General features: G+C 38.6%; 2 protein-coding genes across 2 annotated transcripts; one reads left to right on the plus strand and one right to left on the minus strand.

Annotated features, from left to right (window-relative positions):
- Positions 1–1,419: 1,419 nt before the first annotated feature.
- Positions 1,420–12,596, plus strand: LOC139973264 (uncharacterized). The gene is made up of 5 exons (XM_071979816.1): positions 1,420–1,996; positions 5,361–5,461; positions 6,349–6,472; positions 7,298–7,426; positions 9,512–12,596. Exons 1-5 carry the CDS (start codon positions 1,719–1,721, stop codon positions 11,136–11,138), a joined length of 2,259 nt encoding a protein of 752 aa, XP_071835917.1. The 5' UTR covers positions 1,420–1,718; the 3' UTR covers positions 11,139–12,596.
- LOC139973266 (P2X purinoceptor 7-like) lies at positions 11,710–15,546 on the minus strand. Its single transcript, XM_071979818.1, has 3 exons — positions 13,731–15,546; positions 12,698–12,790; positions 11,710–12,216 (listed from the first exon to the last, which is right to left on the minus strand). The coding sequence occupies exons 1-3, from the start codon at positions 13,926–13,928 to the stop codon at positions 11,710–11,712; spliced, it is 798 nt and encodes a 265-aa protein (XP_071835919.1). The 5' UTR covers positions 13,929–15,546.
- Positions 15,547–26,541: the final 10,995 nt, after the last annotated feature.

Raw genomic sequence — 26,541 nt, forward strand, 5'->3', positions numbered from 1 at the left:
CCATCAGGAATTTTTATGTTTAACTTTCATCGCAACACCGCGTTATGAATTATTGCTATATCAGTTAGGCTACAGTAGAAAAAAAATTGATACATCCACGTATCGTAAATGCAATATTTTTGGGAAATGCCCTGTGAATTTTATCAATTGAACAAATTGTAAAAACGAAATTGGAATCATGACGATTGAAATCAGTCTATCGAGACGAGATAATGATGATGATGATGATGATGATGATGATGATGATGATGATGATGATGATGATGATGATGATGATGACGATGACGATGACGATGACGATGACGATGACGATGACGATGACGATGACGATGACGATGACAATGACGATGACGATGACGATGACGATGACGTTGACGATGACGATGACGATGACGATGACGCCGATGACGATGCCGCCGATGACGATGCCGCCGATGATGAAGTAGAAGGCTAAACAAGGCAAAACTATATTAATATTTTGTCTTCCTGTCTTACATTTTTATACTGATATTTTCCACGCAATGGATAGACAACTTCAGGTTACTCCCATCTCACCCAAAAAAAAAAGGCATTTTCAGTCAAAATAAAGAACTTGTTGCCGTCTAGTAGCTGTTTTAATTTCTGTAACATGTCTGAGCATGAAAAGGTTCTGTCAACATTTAATGACGCTTCGTGCGTGCGCATTATTCCTTACTTAAAGTTTACCGATGTTTTATTATGCAACGCTGTTTCGTAAATAATTTCGGAATCTACCGAAACACACCACTAGCATCCTCCCCCCCCCTCCCCACACCCACGCTCTTCTTTCGAGAATCCTGTATCCGACAATTATAAATCTGGTATTAATGACTTACACTATGATAATCACTATTAACAAAATACGTGGAACGTGTTGTGCGATAACCCTCTCGCCGCCCCCCCCCCCTCTCTCTCTCTATAAATAAATTGGGGGCCCTTAGACCTGCGTCTGACCCAGCTGAAAGCCACTAATTATGAATTATTAAATCATTTGAGTAATACTTTATACATCATTAAAAGTATTGCCAATGCGTTGCTCGAAATGCGAAATCGTAGCTCACTTTGAACTTATCAATATACCACAAAAATCTGGTCTTGTTAACTGGTTGCCCGCACAGTGGTCGTTTATACTCCTGCACCGGTCAGATGCATCCTTATAATATCACCGTTAGAAAATGGTACATATCCACTCCTGCTATCATACGAAGGTTTTAGTAAACTGGGCGAAGGCGTTCAGAGATAACGGTAGCGAGATTACGGTATTGTCGAGATTTAAGTCACAACACACATGTAGAGCAGCGTAAATTCACTTGTTGCCTCAGACGTGTGTCAATCATTAATTGTCATAGGTTAGAAGCATAAATAGATTAACCAGGGAGTTTGTTAACAACTACCTGAATTAAAGGCGATATCGCTCGTAGACTTTTTTTTGAGGGCGCTAGCATTATCGCGGTTTCAGGGAGGTTTAATGGGACCCATATTACTCACGTGACCTCGGTGGCAAATTTAGATCAGTGAATAGCACAGGCAAGCGTATGCGTACTGTAACAAGCTCGTACCCATGCACACATAATGTTATAACACAGCATTTCAGTGTACCGCACAGGATGTTCGTACTCGATAGTTTGTAGTTTGTGTGCCTTTAGTAAAGAATACTGTACGATTTTCGTCCAAATACAATCGAGAGTATAGTGAAAATCATGGAAAAGGGATCAGGGCAAGGAGAATCTGGCGAAAGAAAACGGCCTTATCCTGGAACGAGCGTAGGTTCAAGTGGAGGAAGGCCTTTGTTGCATGGACCGAATAGGAACCGCAGTGTGAAGGAACAACAGCGACAAAGAGATGCCACGAAGATTTATCTTCTACGTTCTTATGTAAACTGGCAAATGGAGAAAGAACTCTACAAACATTTCCATGATTTGACTTTTGTTAGCAACGCAGATTTCGCAGAACATTTGCTTCAGGATCACACAAAAAGGTAATGATTTGCTTAGCTAGGCTAAAACTGTTTGGGTAGTACTACTACTAGTACATGGTAGTACTACAGGGTATTGTCCTAGGTTACATGTATAGCCTAGGCCTAGTCAGTATTGCGAAGTACAGAATACTGCGAAGTTCAGACATCCCTAAGAAATACACGATTACACCATGATAACCTACAAGCAAAAGCCAATATCACTAAAAACTACAAAGCTACAGTTATTTCCTCTCCAAAATGACCCGTGTGCAAGTATGTACGTACATATTTGTCAATAACATGAATATATAGTTTTGGTGTATTTTAAGGCTTAGGTACGTGTTCGAACTTGGCAGTGTCTATGCTATTGTTTTTGTAACATACATGATTTGATAAGCCTAGGCTATGTAACTAGGCCTATCATTCATTATTTTTCCAATGGACCTAGTATGTGCTAACCTTATCATACTTAGCCTAGCACAAAGTAGCAGTAAGTTTTCTTACTGAGTCTGTTTGTGAATGCTTGTCATGAAGATACTGTATACAGTTAAACATTAAAATATCCTTCCTAAAGAAGACTGACAGGGACTGGGGGTCTTTAGTTTCACTCCTCATATTTATGCCATGGAAAGCTGGGCCTTCTCATCACTAAAAAGTAAACTGTTTTTGCCTCAACAAATTGATGGAAACATATTTTCTAACCACTAGGCCTAGGTGATCTGTTCATCCCCACCCCTCCAGGTTCTAAATTGTTATCAGCTGTCCTTGTTTGAAGAATAATTCTTGTGAATGAGCATTTGAAAGAAAAGTATTAAGTATGAAGCCTCATCTTTGTCCAGTCATATAACATAGGACTAAGGCCTATAGTATTAGTAATAAGTATGATGTTCATAGTAATTGCATCCCCTAATTTTGTAATATGCACCAGTGAGGAAGGCCTACTATGCTGTACAAATAAAACCACATGGACCTGCATAAAAATAATGCATCTACATAAATACTTTAGAATCACTCCTAACTGATTTACATGTTGGGTCATTCCATATCAAATCACCAAATTTTGGGGTATGTTGTAGTTCGACATCTTTGAAAAATTCCCAGATTTATTGTATGAGTGGACCACCACAAAATAAGCATATTCTGAAAATTTCAGTTGCATTGCTTTACTATTGGCCGATTTAAAATTTAAAATTAAAATTCTTTCTTCTATTTTATAAGTCTTCTAATTAAATGAATTCAACCAGGAGCAGACAAGTACATTGCATATAGTATTTTTTTATATGAAATTAAAAACTGCACAGTATTGAACTGAATGACCTTGAAGTACAGTACAATACCCAGGCTCAAAACACATGGAACATCAAAACAGGCAAAAACGTTTTTTGTAAAAATCCCAAACTTTGAGGATTTTTCATTTCAAAATAAGGCAAAACACCCTCCTGAATTTTTTTGTGCAAACAGGGTGGTACTATATCTCTTCCAGAAAAAATTATCAATTTTTTTTTAATTTGACGCGTTTTGAGTTATTGGCCGTCAAAAACAACCTCTTTTGTACATCGGAGCAACTTAACAACTTCATAAATTAATATTGAGAACAGCTAGAACCCTGAAATTTGTTATTGTGTAAGAACTTTGTACTCATTAATAAAGTATAAACCCTGACAGCTCTAACATGGTTACTTTGGTAAAAAATTGGCATCAAAACCCCTACCTCATGCTGAATCGCAGCATGAAATAGCAACTTTAGAGTTGCACAACTTGCAAACATATTATAAGAAAGCATCGTAATCACTATTTTGTAATATTTGTAGTAGACATAATAACCTCTGAAAGAATCAAGTACCATGAAGCAATGGTTTGGGAGCAATTCATCACTAAAAATGGCACATTTTTTAGCGAAAAGTACAAACATAAAATATTTTGACACTTTTAAGTTGACCTAACTCCACAAGACAATATTTTTGTAGCCTAATTTTTTCTTTTCCTGTTCTATGGGTTAGACTCTATAGGCATCTGTAATAGAAAGGTAGTAGAAATTCTGAATGTTCAATTGCTGAGAAATGAGACCTCAAAAGTCAAGAAAATGCCAAAATGCCATGGTGGCGACAAATTGCGGAATTTCAAAGTGTGATAAATCGGCCAATTGTAAAGTTATGCAACTGAAATTTTCAGAATATACTTATTTTATGGTGGTCCAATCATAAAATAAATTTGGGAATTTTTGGAAAGGGTGCAGCAACAGCCATCCGTGATTTGACACGGAATGACCCTGTTTTCACTTTTCACACCGCTACGTATGCAACTAGATCTTAGGTTTTTCTAAGCTCAGCCACAGCCAGCATATATGCAATCAAGTTTTAATGGTTCATTTGGGCAACAGAGTGTATACTGTTATCTACTGACTGTCTGTCCAATATTCCAGCAATCATGTGTACATTTCTGTGTTTGGGATTTTTGAAGGAACCCAACTGCTATGCAAGAAATTAGGTTAATTAGCCTCACTAATTGAGGGACCATATTAGTACATATAGCTTTACCTATATAAACCTTTATATAGCCATGCCTGGAGGTAAGAAAGTACCAGTTTTTTGTGTAGGCCTGATGCTCATACTTTATGATGCTGTCCTAAGTTATCATATTTTTATAGTCAGTACTTTGCTTGTTTTTGTTCAGCTTCTTGTAAATGATCTGATGTTTAGTGTTAAAAAATGATAATATCTATTAAATTTGGTGGCCAAAACTTATCTCTTGTGGAGAGTAATCGAGCGTTAATGGTAGTCTGATATCAAGCTATTCACTTAAACAGGAAGTCTTCACAATGGTGGGCTTATGTCATGGAGTAAGCTAGCATCACAATTCTCACACATGAAACCAACTGCTCACATAAACAGGAAGTTTACACAGTACAGTAGGTAAATAACGAGTGTACATCAGTCTTTGATCTTGAAAAAGACTGGACATCTTTTAGTGATATGAAACCAAACAGTTCACTTAGACAGGAAGTTTACATAGTAAATTGTACATTGACATGTGAGCTGAAGTTGATGGGCAAGCAGTTGGGCAACACAAAATTATCCTCACAATTTTCTTGAAAGGTACTGAGGTTTATGGATATGTTGAAGAAGAGTATGAAAGAACATCTCATCCTTATCTGGGTTTAAGTCAATATGGGTTAACAATATGTCATTATTGAAAAGTGTTTGTTTGTTACTTTTCTCTTTCATATTTTTTCTTGGTTAGGTACAGTATGAAAACCTGTTGTTTTTAATGATTTGGTCATTACCAGATTCATTAAGCATACAATTAAGCTTGTGGTGTACTGTACAGTTAATTTACTATTTCAGTTAATATGATCTACGGACAATTTTTTTGTTTCATTGAACAGGTGTCAAATGCATCTTTTCCGGAAAGATGCCGAAAGTCAGACAGAGGCATTCTCAGCAGCTGTCACCACAGAAAGATCAGTTGACACTCAGAAAGGAGAAGGTAAATTTATATGTTTATCCTTGCATGAATTACAGACTGGAAGAGCAGTGCTAATCTTATATCTGATCTGATGTGATCAGAAAAATTATACAATTTCATTCTCATTAAATTCCCAAAGAAAAGAAAAAATGGTAGCATATTGCTCATCCACTAAAAAGCATACATGTGTATTAGAATTTATAAAAGTAAGTGGGCCTGATATTATCAGGATCTTCTTTAGAGGCAAACTGACTAGTAATAGGAAATTCAAGAGACACAATAGAGCCTGGAACAGAGAGGACATTGTGAGCACAAAGAAAAGAGTTAATGGTGTATTGAACAAAAGGAGTCAGGGAAAGCAGAGGTAATAGATAAACTGTGGAGTACAAAACGAGGATTAAGTAAGGAGAGAGGGCAAATAAACTATGGCAGAATACAGAGATGGAGCAGGATAAAGTTAGTCATGTCCCTCCTGTATTTTGAGCCCAAGGTTAAGGCATTCCGTCCACTCTCTCTATCTCTGCTGAGGTGTACTATGTCTGAGATGTTAAGTCTACGAATTTAGTTACCTGTTGGGACATGTCTTTAATGGTATGATTGGGCAGCTGCAAGTGTTCCCCTACTGGAGTCTCCATTTTCATGGTATTGCCATTGACCTGTGACTAGAAATGCTTCTTGAGGGTGGTCTTGGTTTCACCAACATACTTGTAACTCAATATCCTATACTTTAATGTTCTCTAAACTAAATGACACCATTTGGATTAAAATATCAGTTTCCAATGCTGCATAAGTATAACAATTTCTAAACAAAAGTATATTTTTAGTCACAGCCATAGTTTCCAATGTGTACAGTACATATTGCAGGAAACTTGCAAGCTAGTAACTATTGTTTTATGTCATCTTTACAGAAACTTTTGATCCAGCTACTTCGACACCTCTCAAGAAGCCATCTGCCATGTTCTGTCCAATGTCACCAGTAGGAGTAGATATAGAGCAGCATGGGAGAGAAACTGCAGACCATACACATACATTGTAAGATTGTAATATTGAACTTATCTGAATGCAGATCTAATTAAAACATTGCAATAAGGTTGACACAGACTTACAGCCTGTATGAGCTGCATAGTTACTAATGTCATCAATTTCAATAGAAGCCTTGTGTATCAGATTGTTGGCAAACTCCACATCTCTCTCTGTTAAGCAATCAAGTCAAATGGTATCATTTCTATAGACTGCTTTGGTATAAAATATTATCTACAGACAATGAGCAAGATCAGCTGCTTAGCATGATCTTAGAAGGATCCTTTTCTCCACCACAATAGTTGTTGTTTTATGTTGGGAATGGAAGGTGGCGAAGGGGAGACTTGCTACATTTAACAAGGATTTGGTAAGGGAAGAAGAAACCCAAGGGTATGGAGGGAGGAGGGTGGGGGCAGTCACTCTTCACTGAACATTTACTATCTGTGCTGTTAATGATTATCTTTAAACGATTTTGTGTGTGTATTAAGTTTGTACGAGTGTATGTATGTGAGGAGGTATATATTGGTGGATGGATGGATGTTTGTATCTATTTACATTTACGTGTGCACAATATGCATATCAATTGATGCTTTGTGCAGTTTTACTAAGATCAAGAAGGTTTCATGATTTCACTCTACATGTCAGCTTCATTTATATAAAAAAATTGTTTGAGTTACATCATCGATACCACAATGCAATTATTTTTATTCCGGTTCGAATCAGCTTAGCACAGTATAAGTCAGTTTTTGAATTGTGTAATTGAACTTCATATTTCACTACCTTGTCATCAACTTACTCAAGCCATTCTTTTAATATCTGCATTGTTATTGTTTACAGGGGTAACAGTTGTTCCCAAAAAGAACTGCAGAAAGAACTGGAGTACTGCTCAGATGATGAAGGAGAGGAAGACAAATTTGGAGACTGGGAAGATGTTATGGATGAACTAAACCAGAGTAAACTTTCTGTGTAAGTTTATTTGTTGAACGTCTGACTGTTTATGACTACTGTACATTTTAGAATTTTGAAGGTTTGATAATTGATTTTTTCCTTGATGATAAGTCCAAAAGTATAAACTAATAAATTCAATTGTTGACTACTGATGGCTCAGTATCGAGTGTGGAGTTGAAAAAGCAGTGTTGTTATGACATAAGTTGGTGCATGTGTAATGACTTAGCTAAGTACATAGTTAAGGTGGGCACTGAGCACTAGGCATAGACCCCCCCCCCCCCCCCCCCCACGATTTTCTGTTTTTTGGTTCCTTGCTTTTTGCAAAGCAAGGAACCTATGCGTTCAACTTGGCGTGTGTGTGTGTGTGTGTGTATGTGACGCTTGGCTTGTGTACACGATATCTCAATAAGGAAATGATGTATCATGATCAAACTTGTTGGGTGGATAGCCCATAGTGAGAGGAAGATCCCTATTGTTTTTGGTGCCCGCAAAGGTCACCAAAGGTCAGTTAGATGCCAAAAACCAATATATTAAAAACAGCAATAACTCCCATTGTCAGGGTCCGACATGGTTGATATTTTGCGAGTAGTTGTGAATGGGGTAAGGGATCGTTCCCAAACATAACGGTAATGTGATCGAAGGTCAACAAAGGTCAATTAATGATAAAAAACTAGTATTTTTGCGATAACTTGAGAACGAAATGTCCGTTAGGGTTGGATGTTGCTTTAATGTCATCCAATTGTCGACCCGCATCTGGGTGACCCTTGACCTCAATTTGACCTCTGGTGACCTTTACATGTTTTGGGGGATTTTTACAGTTTTGATGCTATTTTTAGATGTCAAAGGTACCTTCTGATCATAAATGTCAATAGGTTGACCCCGTGTGACCTTTATGTGCGAAGTTATATGAGGTCAAAGTTTTTCGGTCAGAGTTAGGATGGTTGTACAGACTTGTCGTTTTGTTTTTTGGAATCAGGAGATTAAACTACATCTGAAACCAAGGTCAAAAGGTCAAAGGTCACATTAGAAAAAATGTGCTTATTTTGGGAGGAAACGAGCAAAAAAGAAAATGTTTGGTTTTGATGCTAGATTTGGATATCAAAGGTACCTTCCGATCAAAAATGTCAATTGGTTGACACCCGTGTGACCTTCGTGTGCGAAGTTATATGAGGTCAAAGTTAATTTTCAGACATTTAATGCAACAACTCCCAGTTCCAAGGTGTGACATGGTTGATATTTTTGGACAAGTTGGAAATGGTATAGGGGAATAGTTTCAAACTTAACGGTCATGTGATCCAACGTCACCAAAGGTCAGCTAATGTTAAAAAAGTAGTATTTTGGGGGGAGAAAATGGGCAAAGAAAAAATGTTTGAATTTTTACAGTCATGCTCTATTTAGGTCTCACCGATCAAAAATGTCAATTGGTTGACCTCCGGGTGACCTTTGTGTGTGAAGTTATGTATACAAGTTCAAAGTTAATTTTCATACATTTAATGCAATTAAATCTCAATGCCAAGGTGTGACATGGTTGATATTTTGGGACAAGTTGTGAACGGGGTGGTGGAACATTTTGAAACTTAAAGGTCATGTCATCTGAGGTCACCAATGTTATCATATCTGTTGACACGCTTGTAGGTCTCTTATATTTCTTACATTTTCGACACCATATTTAGATCTCAAAAGTGCCTTTTGATCAAAAATCCGATCACATTTTGTGATCACAAAAGTGGTGGTTATAGTGTTGGTTACTTTATGGGAACATGTAGGACCACAATTACTTGGACTATTTGAGCCCAATCTTGCTTGATAATATTACTGTATGTGTATTGTCAAATACCCCAAGCAAGGAACCACAGTGCCCTTGGGCTCTTGTTTGAATGTAGGTGTTATTCCATAGGAAATGTTTTCTCCATAGTGGGGTCTTCTCACATTCACCTTCCCAGGGGCTGTAGTGTAAACATGATACTGTACATATCAAACAATCTACTGTCTAGATCTCATATCTGGTATACATTGTTAACTGCAAGATGATGTACTTATGTCCATCGTAAACATGACCTGTTGGGAATCGAGTTGAATATATTTTGTTGATATTTTTTTCAGAAACCAGCTTGAAACTAGTTTGCAAGTGGATGAGGAGGTTTTTGGATTTCAAGGAGACGACAGAGATTCAGATGAAACCCCAGTTTTTGAACCAAACCAACCTAAGCAAGACACTCAACCTTTCATTGACTCCTGTGTTAAAGAAGATAAAATAATTGTATGGGTGTCTAAGATAGAAGAACTGCTCAAGCAAGTCCATGGAGAAACATGCCCTAACCCCAGTTGCCAAAGAATGCTGGGATACCAAAACACTTTCACTGGATCAGGCTTGAAAGTGACATGGTCATGTTGTGAGGGACATAGCCCTGGTCAATGGTTCTCACAACCATTATTCAACAGAATGTATGCCGGCAACCTTCTAATTGCATCAGGTGTTATTCTTTCTGGAAACAGTTTAATGAAGATGACACACTTTTTCAAAACCATAGGATTGAAGAGCATCACAAAAGATACATTTTATAGGACCCAGCGGCTGTATGTTGCCCCTGTTGTAGACAATTTTTGGCAAGGAATGCAGCAAGGCATTTTGTCAGCGTATGGTGACCAACAAGTTGTTCTAGCTGGAGATGGAAGATGCGATTCACCAGGTCACAGTGCTCAGTACTGCAGCTATGTTTTTACTGATGAAGCAACGAAGAAAGTTCTCCATGTGGAAGTTGTCGATGTAAGAGAGGTTGGGGGTAAAAGCCCAAACATGGAAAAGATGGCATTCGAGCGAGGAATGGATTTCCTTATGAAACAGATCAAAGTTGAAGAACTTGTGACAGATGCTCATACACAGATTAGTGCTGCCATGAAGAATTCAGTAAAGTTTCAGGATGTGACCCATCAACATGATGTATGGCATGGCGCAAAAAGCATTGCCAGAAAAATTAAGAAAGCCTCCAGATTAAGAGAAAACCGTGTGTTGCAGAGTTGGTTACCTTCAATTAGGAACCATTTTTGGTTCTCCTCAAAGACGTCCAACCGTGATGATGTAAGGATGAAAGCAACATTCCTTGGGATTCTGCACCATATTGTGGACGAGCATGAGTGGGTGTTTGGGACAGATGGACGTCCAGGAAAGTGTGCCCATGAAGAGCTGCAGGATGCAGAGAGAACCAAACGCTGGTTGAAGAAAGGTTCTGTTCCACACAAGACCCTGGCAACTGAACTGACAGCTCGGCGTTTCTTGAATAACTTGAAGTATTACAAAAACTTCAGGCATACTGGAATTCTGGAATCATTTAATAATCATCTACTGATGTATGCTCCTAAACGTCATTCGTATGGCTATGTTGGATTTACTATTAGGAATAAGCTGGCTGTTATTGACCATAACTACCACGCAGACAGACGACAAGCAACACAGGTGGATGGCACCCCTCGTTTTCAGTGCAAGTACAGTAAGAGCACTGGAAGATTCTCCGCTCAGCCTCTCATGGAGCAAAAGAGTTATGGCTACCTACCAGAGCTGATGGGACTGATCTTTTTGCAACGTGCAAACACAACTGGCCCTCTCAACCAGCAAGTACCAATGAAGGAAAATGACCCCAAAAGGATCCATCCACGAATCTCTCTGTTGCCTAGACCACCTATTCAAGAGCTAATAAAATGTCATAAGAGTCGTTTTGAGCCCTCCAACTAAGTCAAGTTTATTCCAAAATGTCACCAACTTCCCCCCTCCCGGATTTATTAGCTTATACCGAGGGGAACATGATAATGAAGAAAATCTTGATTAATGTTATGATGTGTTTATGAAGTAGAAATTCACATATTGGTTTGAGAATTTGAAACTTTATTCAGTCCTCTTATCAGCTACAGTAGTCAATAATAGTTCTCAATAGAGTTTTCATTATGGTTGCATAGAATTGGGGGGAACATAGCATATTAGCTTTTAAAATCGTATTTATTGATCTATAGAACGGTAACATATAAGTGGAATAATTTAAGAACTCCATAGATGCAATACTTTTTTAAATACTATAACATATGTATGGTTAAACCTGAAACTAGCCATGATTCTACCTCAAATGTTAGCAGTATCTCAAAGGAAGCATTCTTTGAGGCTGTTGGATTTTTTTAACATAAACAGAACATGTGTGTAAGTCACATGGCATACACAGTAGTGTAACTAAAAACTCAATTTATTGATTGTTTAGTATTTAACACTTTTTTTCACTAATGAACTACTCTTTATGGCATCTAGTTTATTTTCTTCAGTCCTCCAAGATGCCATTACCAATTTCAAAACCTTTGTACATGTTATTAGCAGCTGGAAATCTCATCCTGATTGCCCAAATGCAGCAAGATGGTATCACTCTTCTTCTTCCTGCACCTAATCTGCCATGCTGCCAATATATAAATTGTTTGTAGGCATAGTGCCTATAATTTTTGTTAGTTCGAACGGCTGCATCTGCCAATATGTCTTCTGTTGCCCGCATTGCTACCTCGAGTACATGTGCATTAATGCAGACAGTTAGGAAAACCTCACTCGTTGACAGACATCCTTCCTGCAACCTGCAGCATTTTTTTTCCACATCTTGAGGCATTTCTTTACACCGGCCACAGTTACACCATCCTGGGCTCTTAGGTGAATGGTCACTTTCCTCTTGAAATGAAGAATTCTCCTTTAACAGATAGTCTTCATATGCACCTGGGTTCCTTTTCAGTAGATCGGTGGCTACATTCTCCAAGTCTTCCCTCCCAAGCTCATGTACAAAGGTCTGTCAAAAAAATTATGTATACTAAATATATTTTATGGGCATTTTCTTAACACATACAGTTTTGCATTCCAGTGTGATAAACAAACAAACTTATGTCAAAATTAAATGATTTGAAATCACACATAGTCAAATGTGCCAGTGAGTTTAAAATTGTATGTATATGTCATATCTTGAAAGTTCCATTTTCTTTTTAAAATCATATACGACAGTGAAGTGTGGATTGGGCATTGTCATTGATTTTGTAATAGTTTCTCCATACGTTCTTCTATCACATATCTGCTTATAATTACATGTTATTATCTGTAAAATGTTGTGGCAGAACATGATAGCTAAAAGTAAAGTGTAATCTTTCTAAATCACTCCCCATACACACTCATAAACACACATAACATAAGTGTTCAACATTGAGATATGCCTAACAATTGATGTTTATTACTTTGCATGTGGTAAATTTAATCATTAAAAGTCTAGTCACAAATACCTTTATTTTTTCTTCAATTGTGTCTTCCAATTGTTCTGGCATGCCTTCAGTGAATCTCTCGTTGTGTTCATCATCTTCAGAGTCACTTGAATCCTGAACAAAGACATTTATGATGGTGTTGTAATTTTTGGGTAAAAATATAACAGTAATGTATTGGGCAGATTGAAAAAGTTGTAAGAAAAAGCATTGGTTCTTTATATTTCTTTGACTTGATTAATACATTTAATTATTTTCCCAGTTTTTACATATCAATACATGCAACTTGAGATTTTTTCACTTCCATAATTTACCTTGTTTTATATTTCTGTGTTCAGTTGGTAACTTTGCAGTTTCATGACAGGTGAAAGGTTTTGGGGTAATACAGTATGTATGTGGTGTCCTAAGAGAGAGGGAGAGAGAGGGGGGGGGGGGTCGAATATGACCCGGCACCCTCAAACATATTAGAAACCATTATAGCAAGTTCTAGCAGTTTGGAGACCTCTAGTAAGGCTATATAGTATTGTGGGTACCCTTAAAGGTATGCTGTATTGGATCCAAATAAGCCAGATGTTTACAAATGGTCACCTCTGGTAAAAAAAACTCTTAAAATGTTTTTGTTACCACCTTGGAGGAAATTTACCCCACTGGGTACATTAAGTCATATTGTGTGTTCATTTAGAATGTCTGAGAACAAATTGGAGAGTAACTACTGCCAGGAAGGTACTTTTTGAAAACTTACATTGCTCAGTTATTGCGTGCATTCACTGTCATGTTCACAGAGGTCTTTCCGACTGAAGACCGATAAAATCGCAGGCCTAGCCTTGATAGCTGTATCCGACCGAAGGGGATTGGAGGTGTGGTAAGGGGGGGGGGGGTTGACAGTTATAACATGACAATAGAATCCTTTATAGCTACCATTGGTCAATCAAGTATGGTCCAAAGAACAAACGCATAATTCAGCCTACATATGTATGGTCCCATTTGTTCCCACCATATTGGCGAATAGGCAAAACCCCTATGATATTGAAAGTGAGTCAGATGTTTTTCTACTTACCGGAGGTTCACGATTTGCGCAATGTCTTGTTCTTGTGCCACATTGACATGATTCTGAACAAAAGAGATCATACATACGACAGGGGCAAGCACTATTCCCAGACTTTCGTTGACAGGTCGTGCGACATTCACAAACCGTTGGATCAGCAGCTATTGATACATCTGCATCTCCAGATTGAGATAAATTGCTTTCGTCCATTTTGTTCGATAGTAGCTATGACTGTGAAGCAGGAGCTTGGCCACCCTCTAATTCAAGGCGGGCAAGGTTGGGGAAATTCGATCAAGGAGAAACAATCAGAGAATGGCCAGCTTTGTATTAATCTACACGATTTAACAAGCCGGAATATTTGCGGATTAACAGCGGGTATAAATATATGTATCGGTTTAATTTTCACTGGTGTTCATTTCCGTTGCCAGGAGGGGATATGATTTGAACGTGGGGGAGGGTGTGAGTGTGTGGGGGGGTCCCCTATGTAGTATTCAACGATGCTATATTTTACGTTTATCGTCTTGTATCACATGTATATCAAAAACCTTTATCGACACGATCAATCAGTCCTTACTCTCACCTCCTTTCATGCACTGGTGTATAACCGTGTATTTATTTTCTGGCAAGATAACAGTTAGGCATCAGTAAGGGTAAATAGGTCATAACAACTGAGAGAGTTTTGTGTCCCTGTAGTCACTTACATCCTGGTAGCAGTATAGAGAGAAGAAGCCTACTAGATCAGAGACCATAGTCATCTATTGCTGTGTCTTATTTTCCATCATCCTTGAAACATTATATCCTCTCCCTTTGATTTCTTGATGTCATAAAGCTGTATTTATGAAGTGCAATATTTAATTCCAGTATTTAGATTGTATATTCTTCTTGTGTATTTGACAGTATCCCAGTGATCTCCATTTTTCTGCTCTTGGTTTTCTTTTCTCTGTATTTAAATTCATATTATATCTATCTCTACCCCTATAGCCTCCACCTCCACATTTTCTTTACTTTCTTCCTCCATCCCTTCATCTGTCTTTCACTCTTGTTTTTTTCACCTTTCCTTCCATCTGTTTACCCTGTATGTTTTAGTTTGCGGACTCCCCCCCCCCCCCCCCACATCTCACCCCCAGAAAAATGTTCACAAGGTTGACAAGTCTCCCCGTGCTAGTCCCAAGCTATACACCCTTGTTGTGGTGACCGTTCACTATACTTGCAGGTTACTACAAGGTTGGCGCATCTGTAAAAGTTGGAAATACACTGTGTTTTTTTACAGTAAAATAGCATTAGGTTACTGTACTTCAAAAGGCTAAACTTTCTGATATTCGATACAGCATAAAGCATGCAGAGCAACTACGAAACCAGGACACCCGAACTGTTCGGACTTCGACTGCTCACCATGTAGGCCTAAAAGAGTAAAACAAGGGAGCTGTTAGAGTAGCAGCTCAAACTAATACGCTCGATGCAAAGCTCGACCGTAACCTATACTGTACAGCCACTGAGTGTAGATCAGTGTGTACAGCCCATTAGTTGTGAAAAGTTCTGAACGTAAAAACAAACCACAGACGTTTGTATCACACAACACACACGAAAACGCGGCGTAACAGTGTACCGCATATGTACTGCCACTGACAAGAAAATGTGCAGGAATTTGTCAAGGCCACCGCTTCAGGTAACCAAACCCGTTTATTGCTTACTCGCCGTAAATACGGGATTGCTAAGAAATTACGAGACAACAGCGACGAACCGGTAGAGGGTAGTATTGATATTATTTTTGAATCGGGTGGTGTGAAGGACAGAATTTACGAGGAATTTACGAGCGATCCCACCTTTAACTGTCATTTATATATACCCGAAAGTACATGAGTTGTGCTATAATAGCTCTCAGTGCGATAATTAACTGCATATGTGAGGGTACGAATACCTCATAAGCAAGTATATCATTCAGATAATAACTAGATATGAAAGGCAACGCACGAAATACGCACTATTACATCTTTTACAACTGTCACTAGGGAGATGTTAACATCAAATCCCCGGCGACATTCTACGCAGACTGTGACATGAATTGAGACATAAACTGATTTTAATAAGCAGCTTTAAAACCAATTAAATTGTTGAGGTTTAAAATGATAGCAGTCAGACCCAATATGCTATTTTCAACAACTTCCTGTTTCTCAGTGTGATTTCTACCTATACTGCCTGCCTACATACACTTAGCGACATTCGTAACTATACCTGTTTCAACTCAGCGTTGACTGTTCACCTTTCATATGGACCCGAGGACATTTTGATAGTTTGATTGATTTATTTTGTTTCATCACGTGAATATATACAATGTGATGGAAGTCCTCTAAAAAACCTTCAGATGGCTTAACAAAGTAGAGGACTCCCTGTAAAGAAAAGGAAAAACAAAACAAACTGTAAAAGAAAAAAAGAACATGCTCAATTAATAAGATGCAATTATTTGTTGAATAAAGTTTCTTCTGAATGATTTTGCAGAGGGTTTATTTGTAATAGCGTCTGATAGAGAATTCCATGTTTTGATTGTACGTGCCCTTAGTGATAACATCCCCATTGTAGAATTATATCTGTTATAATGTGAAACAGTTATAGTAGTGAAACAAGCTTTGCAAATTCACTGTGAGGTCCCCTTGATGTATTTTATAATGTTCATTTTGATTTTCAACATATATTTGTATATACATATTTCTCTTTCGAATAGAATATGACCTGTTAAACTAAAAGATAAATAAATAAAAATAAATAAATAAATAAAATATAATGTTAATATTCGTATAGGTTTGCAAATGGTGTTCATGTGTCAGTATTGTTAGTTTCATATTTAAAGTAGGCATCAACATTTAAATTGAGCGACATTTAGCGTAGTCTATGCACGTCTAACCTTTGTTAAAGCGTATCGGCCAAGTTTTCCTTGCCAAATGCGCTGGGTCGATCCATATACTATGCACCACGCTATGAGCGATTCGTTACATGTGATTGCGACGGACTCTGCGTGAAGCGTAGATGTAGAAAGGGGTGGACAATCTACACTCAGAAAACGTTTCACACAGGTTAAGTAAAGTTTTACTTAATTTTCATGTCAAATAAGAACACTAAAACATTTAAGTAAAAATTGCTTAACTGCTGTTTTGTAAAGTTTTACATGATTAGCATGTAACGCAAATACAATATTGTTATGTAAACTGGCCAGAGAAGTTTACAGAGCACCCGTTCAGTAAATATTTTACACAGGTTTTAGGCAGGTTTCAGGCGTTGTGTGTAATGTAAGTGCGTATATTCTCCCAAATAGTCTATTATTTTTATTTTTTCACATATACGCCGTTCCCACCATGGAGGTAAAAACAGACCTCCATGTTCACACGAACGCAGGCTTGCTTCAAGCATGCATAGGTAGAGCTAAAATTGTAACCGCAGATGAGCCCTGCAATGAGGTTTCTTTCATTCTAGAAATGAGATCTGTAGAACCTTTTATTTCCATAAAGATATTATTAAAGTAATGTAATACGGCTTTGTCATCTGAAACGATTTGTAGTCATGTATAAGCCTCAGCAACTCAATCGTTATATATGTGATTCCCTATGGAATAACAGTTAAATTAAAGAGCTCATATTTCTTTGTGTAACTCATAGTATCTTTGTCTTTAATGGCCCGAAGTTATTGCGAGATTTGAACAATCCTGTAAGCAAATTGTATAAGCTACAGGAGAAAGTGCAAGTATACTCAACCTTGCGTGAAACACGCCAACGGAAATGCATCAATTTTGCCCAGCGATTACAAGCCAGTATATTTATTATTGTATAGTGCGCGTGCGCGCTACAATATTGGCATTAATGGCCAAGTGAGCGATACCTAAATGAGTGGAATTTAGTTGGTACGTAAAGTTTCATATAGTCCCTGTACATTTGTAGTTTCAGAGGCTAGCAGCGTAGCCAACTTATTTTGAGCCTGCCACGGGGTTCACAAGTGCCCTCTATCAGATGATATGCTGAAATAATACGTCCAGCATATATTCGAATTAATCCGCAAATATATTCGAATTAATCCACGTATATATTCGAATTAATACGAGTATATATTGATTTTTATACGCGTATATACTCGAATTAATATGTGTATATATTCGAATTAATACGCTGATATATTCAAACCCTATGATTGGCTGGTAATATATACGCGTATATATTCGTATCAATACGCGTATATATAGCGTGCATGCCTACAGTGGGTTAATTCATGCTATCCACGAGGGCTAATATTTATAATCCACTTACTGCGGCTCCCAGAGCATGGTTGTACTTTTCGTGTGTCGCAGCCGCCAATAAAAGCATATTGGATAAACGAGGGCTAAAGTTATATTCGTATAATTGCGAGGATTTATTATGCGGTGTTTGTCCCATATGGCTTGCCATAAACGTCACAAGACCAAGTACAACTACATATATATGTATATGTATGTATGTATTTATGTATGTATTTTAGATCCTCCTACAAGCAGGAACTCGGGAAGAAGCACCATTGGCTTATCAAAGCCACAAGCTGACCTAAGTCAACTACAAAAAGGAGTTTAACCTCTGCTCGGCCTCGCGAGAGGTCCTACGGAGGATAATATTATATATGTCGTCTGGCAAGGGTGTTGTTCAATAACAACTTCCTGACATGGACGTTAAATGGATGTGTGCCGAGAGATTGGCTTCGGTCAGCTTGCGAGTCTATAAGCCTTCATGGCTTCTTTCGCGAGTTCCTGCTAGCGAGAAGATCACATATACATACATACATATTGTTGTTTTTATAGAACAGACACTTTTCTGGGTTTCTTACATTCATATTTAACGTCCGTGATTATGAATTGTCAATTGTCAACAACTCTGTAACTGGACGACATACATTAATCTTGGAGTGACTCGAACCGGGATCTTATGATTGGAAGGCACCGGCGTTAACCACTGAGTTAACACTCCACATATGTCTACAACATCTGCACTAGCAATGCCACTGACCTTTGCTGGCTAGCTGATCAATCCTCTTTGTGTCGTGCAGCCTACTGAACTGATGACAATACAGGGTAAACAGGGATCAGGTTTCTTGAAAAAAGAAAAGGAAAATCGTTTCGAAGTCAGGATCGACTTACGCGGATTTCAAGAAATATATTTAAAGCTGGTATATAAAGCCTCAAATGCCTTTATGTACATGAACGAAGATTAATGACAGTGATCCTGTATTTGGCTGGCACAGCATGCAAAAACTGCGGTTATTGCAACCAACCGATTCCCATGGCTTTATCAGTTAAAACTGGTAAAGGTGTGTACCCCGTTAATCAGTTAAAACTGATATGTGTTGTAATTTCTTAAAATTTGTTACATTAAGTACCAGTTGCTACTTAGAAGGACTCACAAACAGAAAATACTTAACACACAATCCTAGGCATAATGATTGGCTGGACAAATTACACATACTCGAAAGGTTTCGCTAAAAAAAACAGAACGGTGGATCATGACACTTTATTGCAAAACGCTTAGATCTTCAATTTGAACCATCTTTACAAGGTACCAACATAGGGACAGTTGTTAGATGTGTAACCAGTCATTAATTGCTAACATGCCTAACATGTGTTACGGTGTTATAACATACATGCATCTATATTGATTAACGGCTGTCTCTTATTCACAGTACAAACTGATCAAGCTATGTACATTGGGGCCCAGTTGCATCTACTGACAGGTCTTACGTGTGTTACGGTGTTATAACATACATGCATCTATACTGATTAACGGCTGTCTCTTATTCACAGTACAAACCGATCCAGCTATGTACATTGGGGCCCAGTAGCATCTACTTACAGGTCTTACGTGTGTTACGGTGTTATAACATACATGCATCTATACTGATTAACGGCTGTCTCTTATTCACAGTACAAACCGATCCAGCTATGTACATTGAGGCCCAGTAGCATATACTGACAGGTCTTACGTGTGTTACGGTGTTATAACATACATGCATCTATACTGATTAACGGCTGTCTCTTATTCACAGTACAAACCGATCCAGCTATGTACATTGGGGCCCAGTAGCATATACTGACAGGTCTTACGTGTGTTACGGTGTTATAACATACATGCATCTATACTGATTAACGGCTGTCTCTTATTCACAGTACAAACCGATCCAGCTATGTACATTGGGGCCCAGTAGCATATACTGACAGGTCTTACGTGTGTTACGGTGTTATAACATACATGCATCTATACTGATTAACGGCTGTCTCTTATTCACAGTACAAACTGATCAAGCTATGTACATTGGGGCCCAGTTGCATCTACTGACAGGTCTTACGTGTGTTACGGTGTTATAACATACATGCATCTATACTGATTAACGGCTGTCTCTTATTCACAGTACAAACCGATCCAGCTATGTACATTGGGGCCCAGTAGCATCTACTTACAGGTCTTACGTGTGTTACGGTGTTATAACATACATGCATCTATACTGATTAACGGCTGTCTCTTATTCACAGTACAAACCGATCCAGCTATGTACATTGAGGCCCAGTAGCATATACTGACAGGTCTTACGTGTGTTACGGTGTTATAACATACATGCATCTATACTGATTAACGGCTGTCTCTTATTCACAGTACAAACCGATCCAGCTATGTACATTGGGGCCCAGTAGCATATACTGACAGGTCTTACGTGTGTTACGGTGTTATAACATACATGCATCTATACTGATTAACGGCTGTCTCTTATTCACAGTACAAACCGATCCAGCTATGTACATTGGGGCCCAGTAGCATATACTGACAGGTCTTACGTGTGTTACGGTGTTATAACATACATGCATCTATACTGATTAACGGCTGTCTCTTATTCACAGTACAAACCGATCCAGCTATGTACATTGAGGCCCAGTAGCATATACTTACAGGTCTTACGCGTGTTACGGTGTTGTAACACACATGCATCTATATTGATTAACGGCTGTCTCTTATTCACAGTACAAACCGATCAAGCTATGTACATTGAGGCCCAGTAGCATCGGCTGACAGGTCTTACGTGTGTTACGGTGTTATAACACACATGTATCTATATTGATTAACGGCTGTCTCTTATTCACAGTACAAACCGATCAAGCTATGTACATTGAGGCCCAGTAGCATCTACTTACAGGTCTTACGTGTGTTACGGTGTTATAACACACAAGTATCTATATTGATTAACGGCTGTCTCTTATTCACAGTACAAACCGATCCAGCTATGTACATTGAGGCCCAGTAGCATATACTTACAGGTCTTACGCGTGTTACGGTGTTGTAACACACATGCATCTATATTGATTAACGGCTGTCTCTTATTCACAGTACAAACCGATCAAGCTATGTACATTGAGGCCCAGTAGCATCGGCTGACAGGTCTTACGTGTGTTACGGTGTTATAACACACATGTATCTATATTGATTAACGGCTGTCTCTTATTCACAGTACAAACCGATCAAGCTATGTACATTGAGGCCCAGTAGCATCTACTTACAGGTCTTACGTGTGTTACGGTGTTATAACACACAAGTATCTATATTGATTAACGGCTGTCTCTTATTCACAGTACAAACCGATCCAGCTATGTACATTGAGGCCCAGTAGCATATACTTACAGGTCTTACGCGTGTTACGGTGTTGTAACACACATGCATCTATATTGATTAACGGCTGTCTCTTATTCACAGTACAAACCGATCAAGCTATGTACATTGAGGCCCAGTAGCATCTACTTACAGGTCTTACGTGTGTTACGGTGTTATACCACACATGTATCTATATTGATTAACGGCTGTCTCTTATTCACAGTACAAACCGATCAAGCTATGTACATTGAGGCCCAGTAGCATCTACTGACAGGCCTAACATGTGTTACGGTGTTATAACACACATGCATGCATCTATATTGATTAACGGCTGTCTCTTATTCACAGTACAAACCGATCAAGCTATGTACATTGAGGCCCAGTAGCATCTACTTACATGTCTTACGTGTGTGACGGTGTTATAACACACATGCATCTATATTGATTAACGGCCGTCTCTTATTCACAGTACAAACCGATCAAGCTATGTACATTGAGGCCCAGTAGCATCTGCTGACAGGTCTTACGTGTGTTACGGTGTTATAAAACACATGCATCTATATTGATTAACGGCCGTCTCTTATTCACAGTACAAACCGATCAAGCTCTGTACATTGAGGCCCAGTAGCATCTACTTACAGGTCTTACGTGTGTTACGGTGTTATAACATACATGCATATATACTGATTAACGGCTGTCTCTTAATCACAGTACAAACCGATCAAGCTATGTACATTGGGGCCCAGTAGCATCTGCTGACAGGTCTTACGTGTGTTACGGTGTTATAACACGGTGTGTAACAGTGATATTCATCATTACAATACCAGATTTTCAGGCAATGCACATTATAACAGGTATAATTCTACAATGGGGATGTTATCACTAAGGGTGTGATGTGATGTTACATAACTTTATGTAAAACTGTTACGTGTACATGTTATGCGAGTAGACCAATCAGAAGTGTCCAACCAGTGATATATAAGCAGTACACGAGGCGTGTGCCTCCACTTCACTTTCCTACTTTCTGTCTCTAAGTTGTGTATCCGTGCTCGTTATACTTATGTTATTTATTGTAAATATATATACGTTGAAGTCAGAGACTTGTTATGTTCTTCTTTGATATGTCCACCCAAGTCAGAAACATTACATGGTGGCAGCGATGGGATTCGAACCCACGCCATCGAAATGACTGGTGCCTAAAACCAGTCATTGTAAAAGTATTGGGCTTTTCGTGACGAATTATCGATCGAAAATGGAGTCATCATGAAAGGTGATAGGCTTATAATTCCTCTTAGCTTGCAACCTGATATATTAAACCAGATACATGTTGGTCATCAAGGTATAATCAAATGTCAGTTACGTGCCAAAACGTGTGTGTATTGGAATAATATTAACAAGGATATTGAATCTATGGTTAAACAATGTATAGTATGTCAACAAAATGGCAGATCATTACCACATGAGCCTTTAGAACAGTATGAAATTCCTACAAGGCCATGGCAGGTGTTGGGGTCAGATTTATTCTTCATTAATGGCATAGAGTATTTACTTGTGGCCGACTATTACTCCAAATTTTTTATTGTCAAGGAAATATCAAAAGGTCAGTCACAAAGTAGCAACATTATTGAGTTGTTAAAGGAAATGTTTTCAGAATTTGGCATTCCCGAAAAGCTGATAACTGACAATGGAAGTCAGTACTCTAGCCGTTTTTTCAAGGCTTTTGCGGATGAATGGCTCTTTGAGCACATTACCTCAAGCCCAAGATATCCCCAGTCGAATGGTTTTATAGAACGTCAGGTTCAAAATGTTAAAAATGCTATTGGTAAAGCAAAACAAACAAAATCGGACGTTCACCTAGCCTTACTTGCACTCAGATGTACTCCAATAGATGCAAAATTGCCATCTCCTGCTGAACTTTTAAATGGTCGAAAGTACAGGTCAAATTTGCTCACAAGAATAAGTAACAAATCTCCTGACAGAGGCGAAGTTGTAAATCGTTTGCAAGAAAGGCAGGATAAGCAAAAGTATTATCATGATAGAAATGCTAAGATGTTGAATCCCTTAAGCCCAGGGCAAAATGTTTATTTTCAAGACCAGGATTAAGACAAATGGTATCCAGGTAAAGTGGTAAATCAAAGGCCCGAACCAAGATCTTATGAAATTGAAACCCCATCAAGAGGTGTACTTAGAAGAAATCGTAGGTATATTAAAGAAGGGGAGAGAAAGGTCACATTCAGAGAACCTGATGTTAGTGGACATACATCAGATGATCAAGGGGTTCCAATAGAGTCACCAAGATCTCTACTTTCAGATGATACTACTCTAAGTACCCAAGACCCTGAAAGTGGAGACGGGGCTGAATACTATTATACACGTTCAGGACGTAGAGTGAATCCAAGAAATGTATTAGATTTATGAATACGTTCACAAGGTGGAAGTTGTTTATTAAGCCCTAAGATTTTAATAAGTGTTCTTAAGTGAAAAAGAGGGATGTGATGTGATGTTACATAATTTATTGTAAAACTGTTACGTGTACATGTTATGCGAGTAGACCAATCAGAAGTGTCCAACCAGTGATATATAAGCAGTACACGAGGCGTGTGCCTCCACTTCACTTTCCTACTTTATGTCTCTAAGTTGTGTATCCGTGCTCGTTATACTTATGTTATGTATTGTAAATATATATACGTTGAAGTCAGAGACTTGTTATGTTCTTCTTTGATATGTCCACCCAAGTCAGAAACATTACAAAGGGCACGTACAATCAAAACATGGAATTCTCTATCAGACGATATTACAAATAAACCTTCTGCAAAATCATTCAGAAGAAACTTTATTCAAAAAATTATTGCATCTTATTAGATGCACATGTTCATATTTTCTTATATATTTAGTTTACTTGTTCCTTTTCTTTACAGGGAGTCCTCTACTTTGTTAAGCCATCTGAAGGTTTTTTTAGAGGACTTCCTATCACATTGTATATATTCACGTGATAAAACAAATAAATCAATCAATCAATAACACACATGCATCTATACTGATTAACGCGGCTGTCTCTTATTCACAGTACAAACTGATCAAGCTATGTACACTGGGACCCAGTAGCATCTACTGACAGGCCTAACATGTGTTACGGTGTTATAACACACATGCATATATATTGATTAACGGCTGTCTCTTATTCACAGTACAAACCGATCAAGCTATGTACATTGGGGCCCAGTAGCATCTACTGACAGGCCTAACATGTGTTACGGTGTTATAACATACATGCATCTATACTGATTAACGCGGCTGTCTCTTATTCACAGTACAAACCGATCAAGCTATGTACATTGGGGCCCAGTAGCATCTACTGACAGGCCTAACGGGTGTTATAACATACATGTATCTATACTGCTTAACGGCTGTCTCTTATTCACAGTACAAACCGATCAAGCTATGTACATTGGGGCCCAGTAGCATCTACTGACAGGCCTAACATGTGTTACGGTGTTATAACATACATGCATCTATACTGATTAACGCGGCTGTCTCTTATTCACAGTACAAACCGATCAAACTATGTACATTGGGGCCCAGTAGCATCTGCTGACAGGTCTTACGTGTGTTACGGTGTTATAACATACATGTATCTATACTGCTTAACGGCTGTCTCTTATTCACAGTACAAACTGATCAAGCTATGTACATTGGGGCCCAGTAGCATCTACTGACAGGCCTAACATGTGTTACGGTGTTATAACACACATGCATATATACTGATTAACGCGGCTGTCTCTTATTGACAGTACAAACCGATCAAGCTATGTACATTTGGGCCCAGTAGCATCTACTGACAGGCCTAACATGTGTTACGGTGTTATAACACACATGCATATATACTGATTAACGCGGCTGTCTCTTATTCACAGTACAAACCGATCAAGCTATGTACATTGGGGCCCAGTAGCATCGGCTGACAGGTCTTACGTGTGTTACGGTGTTATAACATACATGCATATATACTGATTAACGGCTGTCTCTTATTGACAGTACAAACCGATCAAGCTATGTACATTGGGGCCCAGTAGCATCTACTGACAGGCCTAACATGTGTTACGGTGTTATAACACACATGCATATATACTGATTAACGCGGCTGTCTCTTATTCACAGTACAAACCGATCAAGCTATGTACATTGGGGCCCAGTAGCATCGGCTGACAGGTCTTACGTGTGTTACGGTGTTATAACATACATGCATATATACTGATTAACGGCTGTCTCTTATTGACAGTACAAACCGATCAAGCTATGTACATTGGGGCCCAGTAGCATCTACTGACAGGCCTAACGGGTTTTATAACACACATGTATCTATACTGCTTAACGGCTGTCTCTTATTGACAGTACAAACCGATCAAGCTATGTACATTGGGGCCCAGTAGCATCTACTGACAGGCCTAACATGTGTTACGGTGTTATAACATACATGCATCTATACTGATTAACACGGCTGTCTCTTATTCACAGTACAAACCGATCAAGCTATGTACATTGGGGCCCAGTAGCATCTGCTGACAGGTCTTGCGTGTGTTACGGTGTTATAACATACATGTATCTATACTGATTAACGGCTGTCTCTTATTCACAGTACAAACCGATCAAGCTATGTACATTGGGGCCCAGTAGCATCGGCTGACAGGTCTTACGTGTGTTACGGTGTTATAACATACATGCATATATACTGATTAACGGCTGTCTCTTATTGACAGTACAAACCGATCAAGCTATGTACATTGGGGCCCAGTAGCATCTACTGACAGGCCTAACATGTGTTACGGTGTTATAACATACATGCATCTATACTGATTAACGCGGCTGTCTCTTATTCACAGTACAAACCGATCAAGCTATGTACATTGGGGCCCAGTAGCATCTACTGACAGGCCTAACGGGTGTTATAACATACATGTATCTATACTGCTTAACGGCTGTCTCTTATTCACAGTACAAACCGATCAAGCTATGTACATTGGGGCCCAGTAGCATCTACTGACAGGCCTAACATGTGTTACGGTGTTATAACATACATGCATCTATACTGATTAACGCGGCTGTCTCTTATTCACAGTACAAACCGATCAAGCTATGTACATTGGGGCCCAGTAGCATCTGCTGACAGGTCTTACGTGTGTTAC

The sequence above is a fragment of the Apostichopus japonicus genome, chromosome 9, assembly GCF_037975245.1.
Source record: "Apostichopus japonicus isolate 1M-3 chromosome 9, ASM3797524v1, whole genome shotgun sequence".
NCBI lineage: Eukaryota > Metazoa > Echinodermata > Holothuroidea > Aspidochirotida > Stichopodidae > Apostichopus > Apostichopus japonicus.

Coding starts and splice junctions, on each gene's coding strand:
- LOC139973264 (XM_071979816.1), top strand. CDS start 1,719: ATGGAAAAGGGATCAGGGCAAGGAGAATCTGGCGAAAGAAAACGGCCT. Junction 5,462..6,348: donor TGACACTCAGAAAGGAGAAG/GTAAATTTATAT, acceptor TCATCTTTACAG/AAACTTTTGATCCAGCTACT. Junction 7,427..9,511: donor AACCAGAGTAAACTTTCTGT/GTAAGTTTATTT, acceptor TATTTTTTTCAG/AAACCAGCTTGAAACTAGTT.
- LOC139973266 (XM_071979818.1), bottom strand. CDS start 13,928: ATGGACGAAAGCAATTTATCTCAATCTGGAGATGCAGATGTATCAATA. Junction 12,791..13,730: donor GCGCAAATCGTGAACCTCCG/GTAAGTAGAAAA, acceptor GTCTTTGTTCAG/GATTCAAGTGACTCTGAAGA. Junction 12,217..12,697: donor CAATTGAAGAAAAAATAAAG/GTATTTGTGACT, acceptor TTTTTTTGACAG/ACCTTTGTACATGAGCTTGG.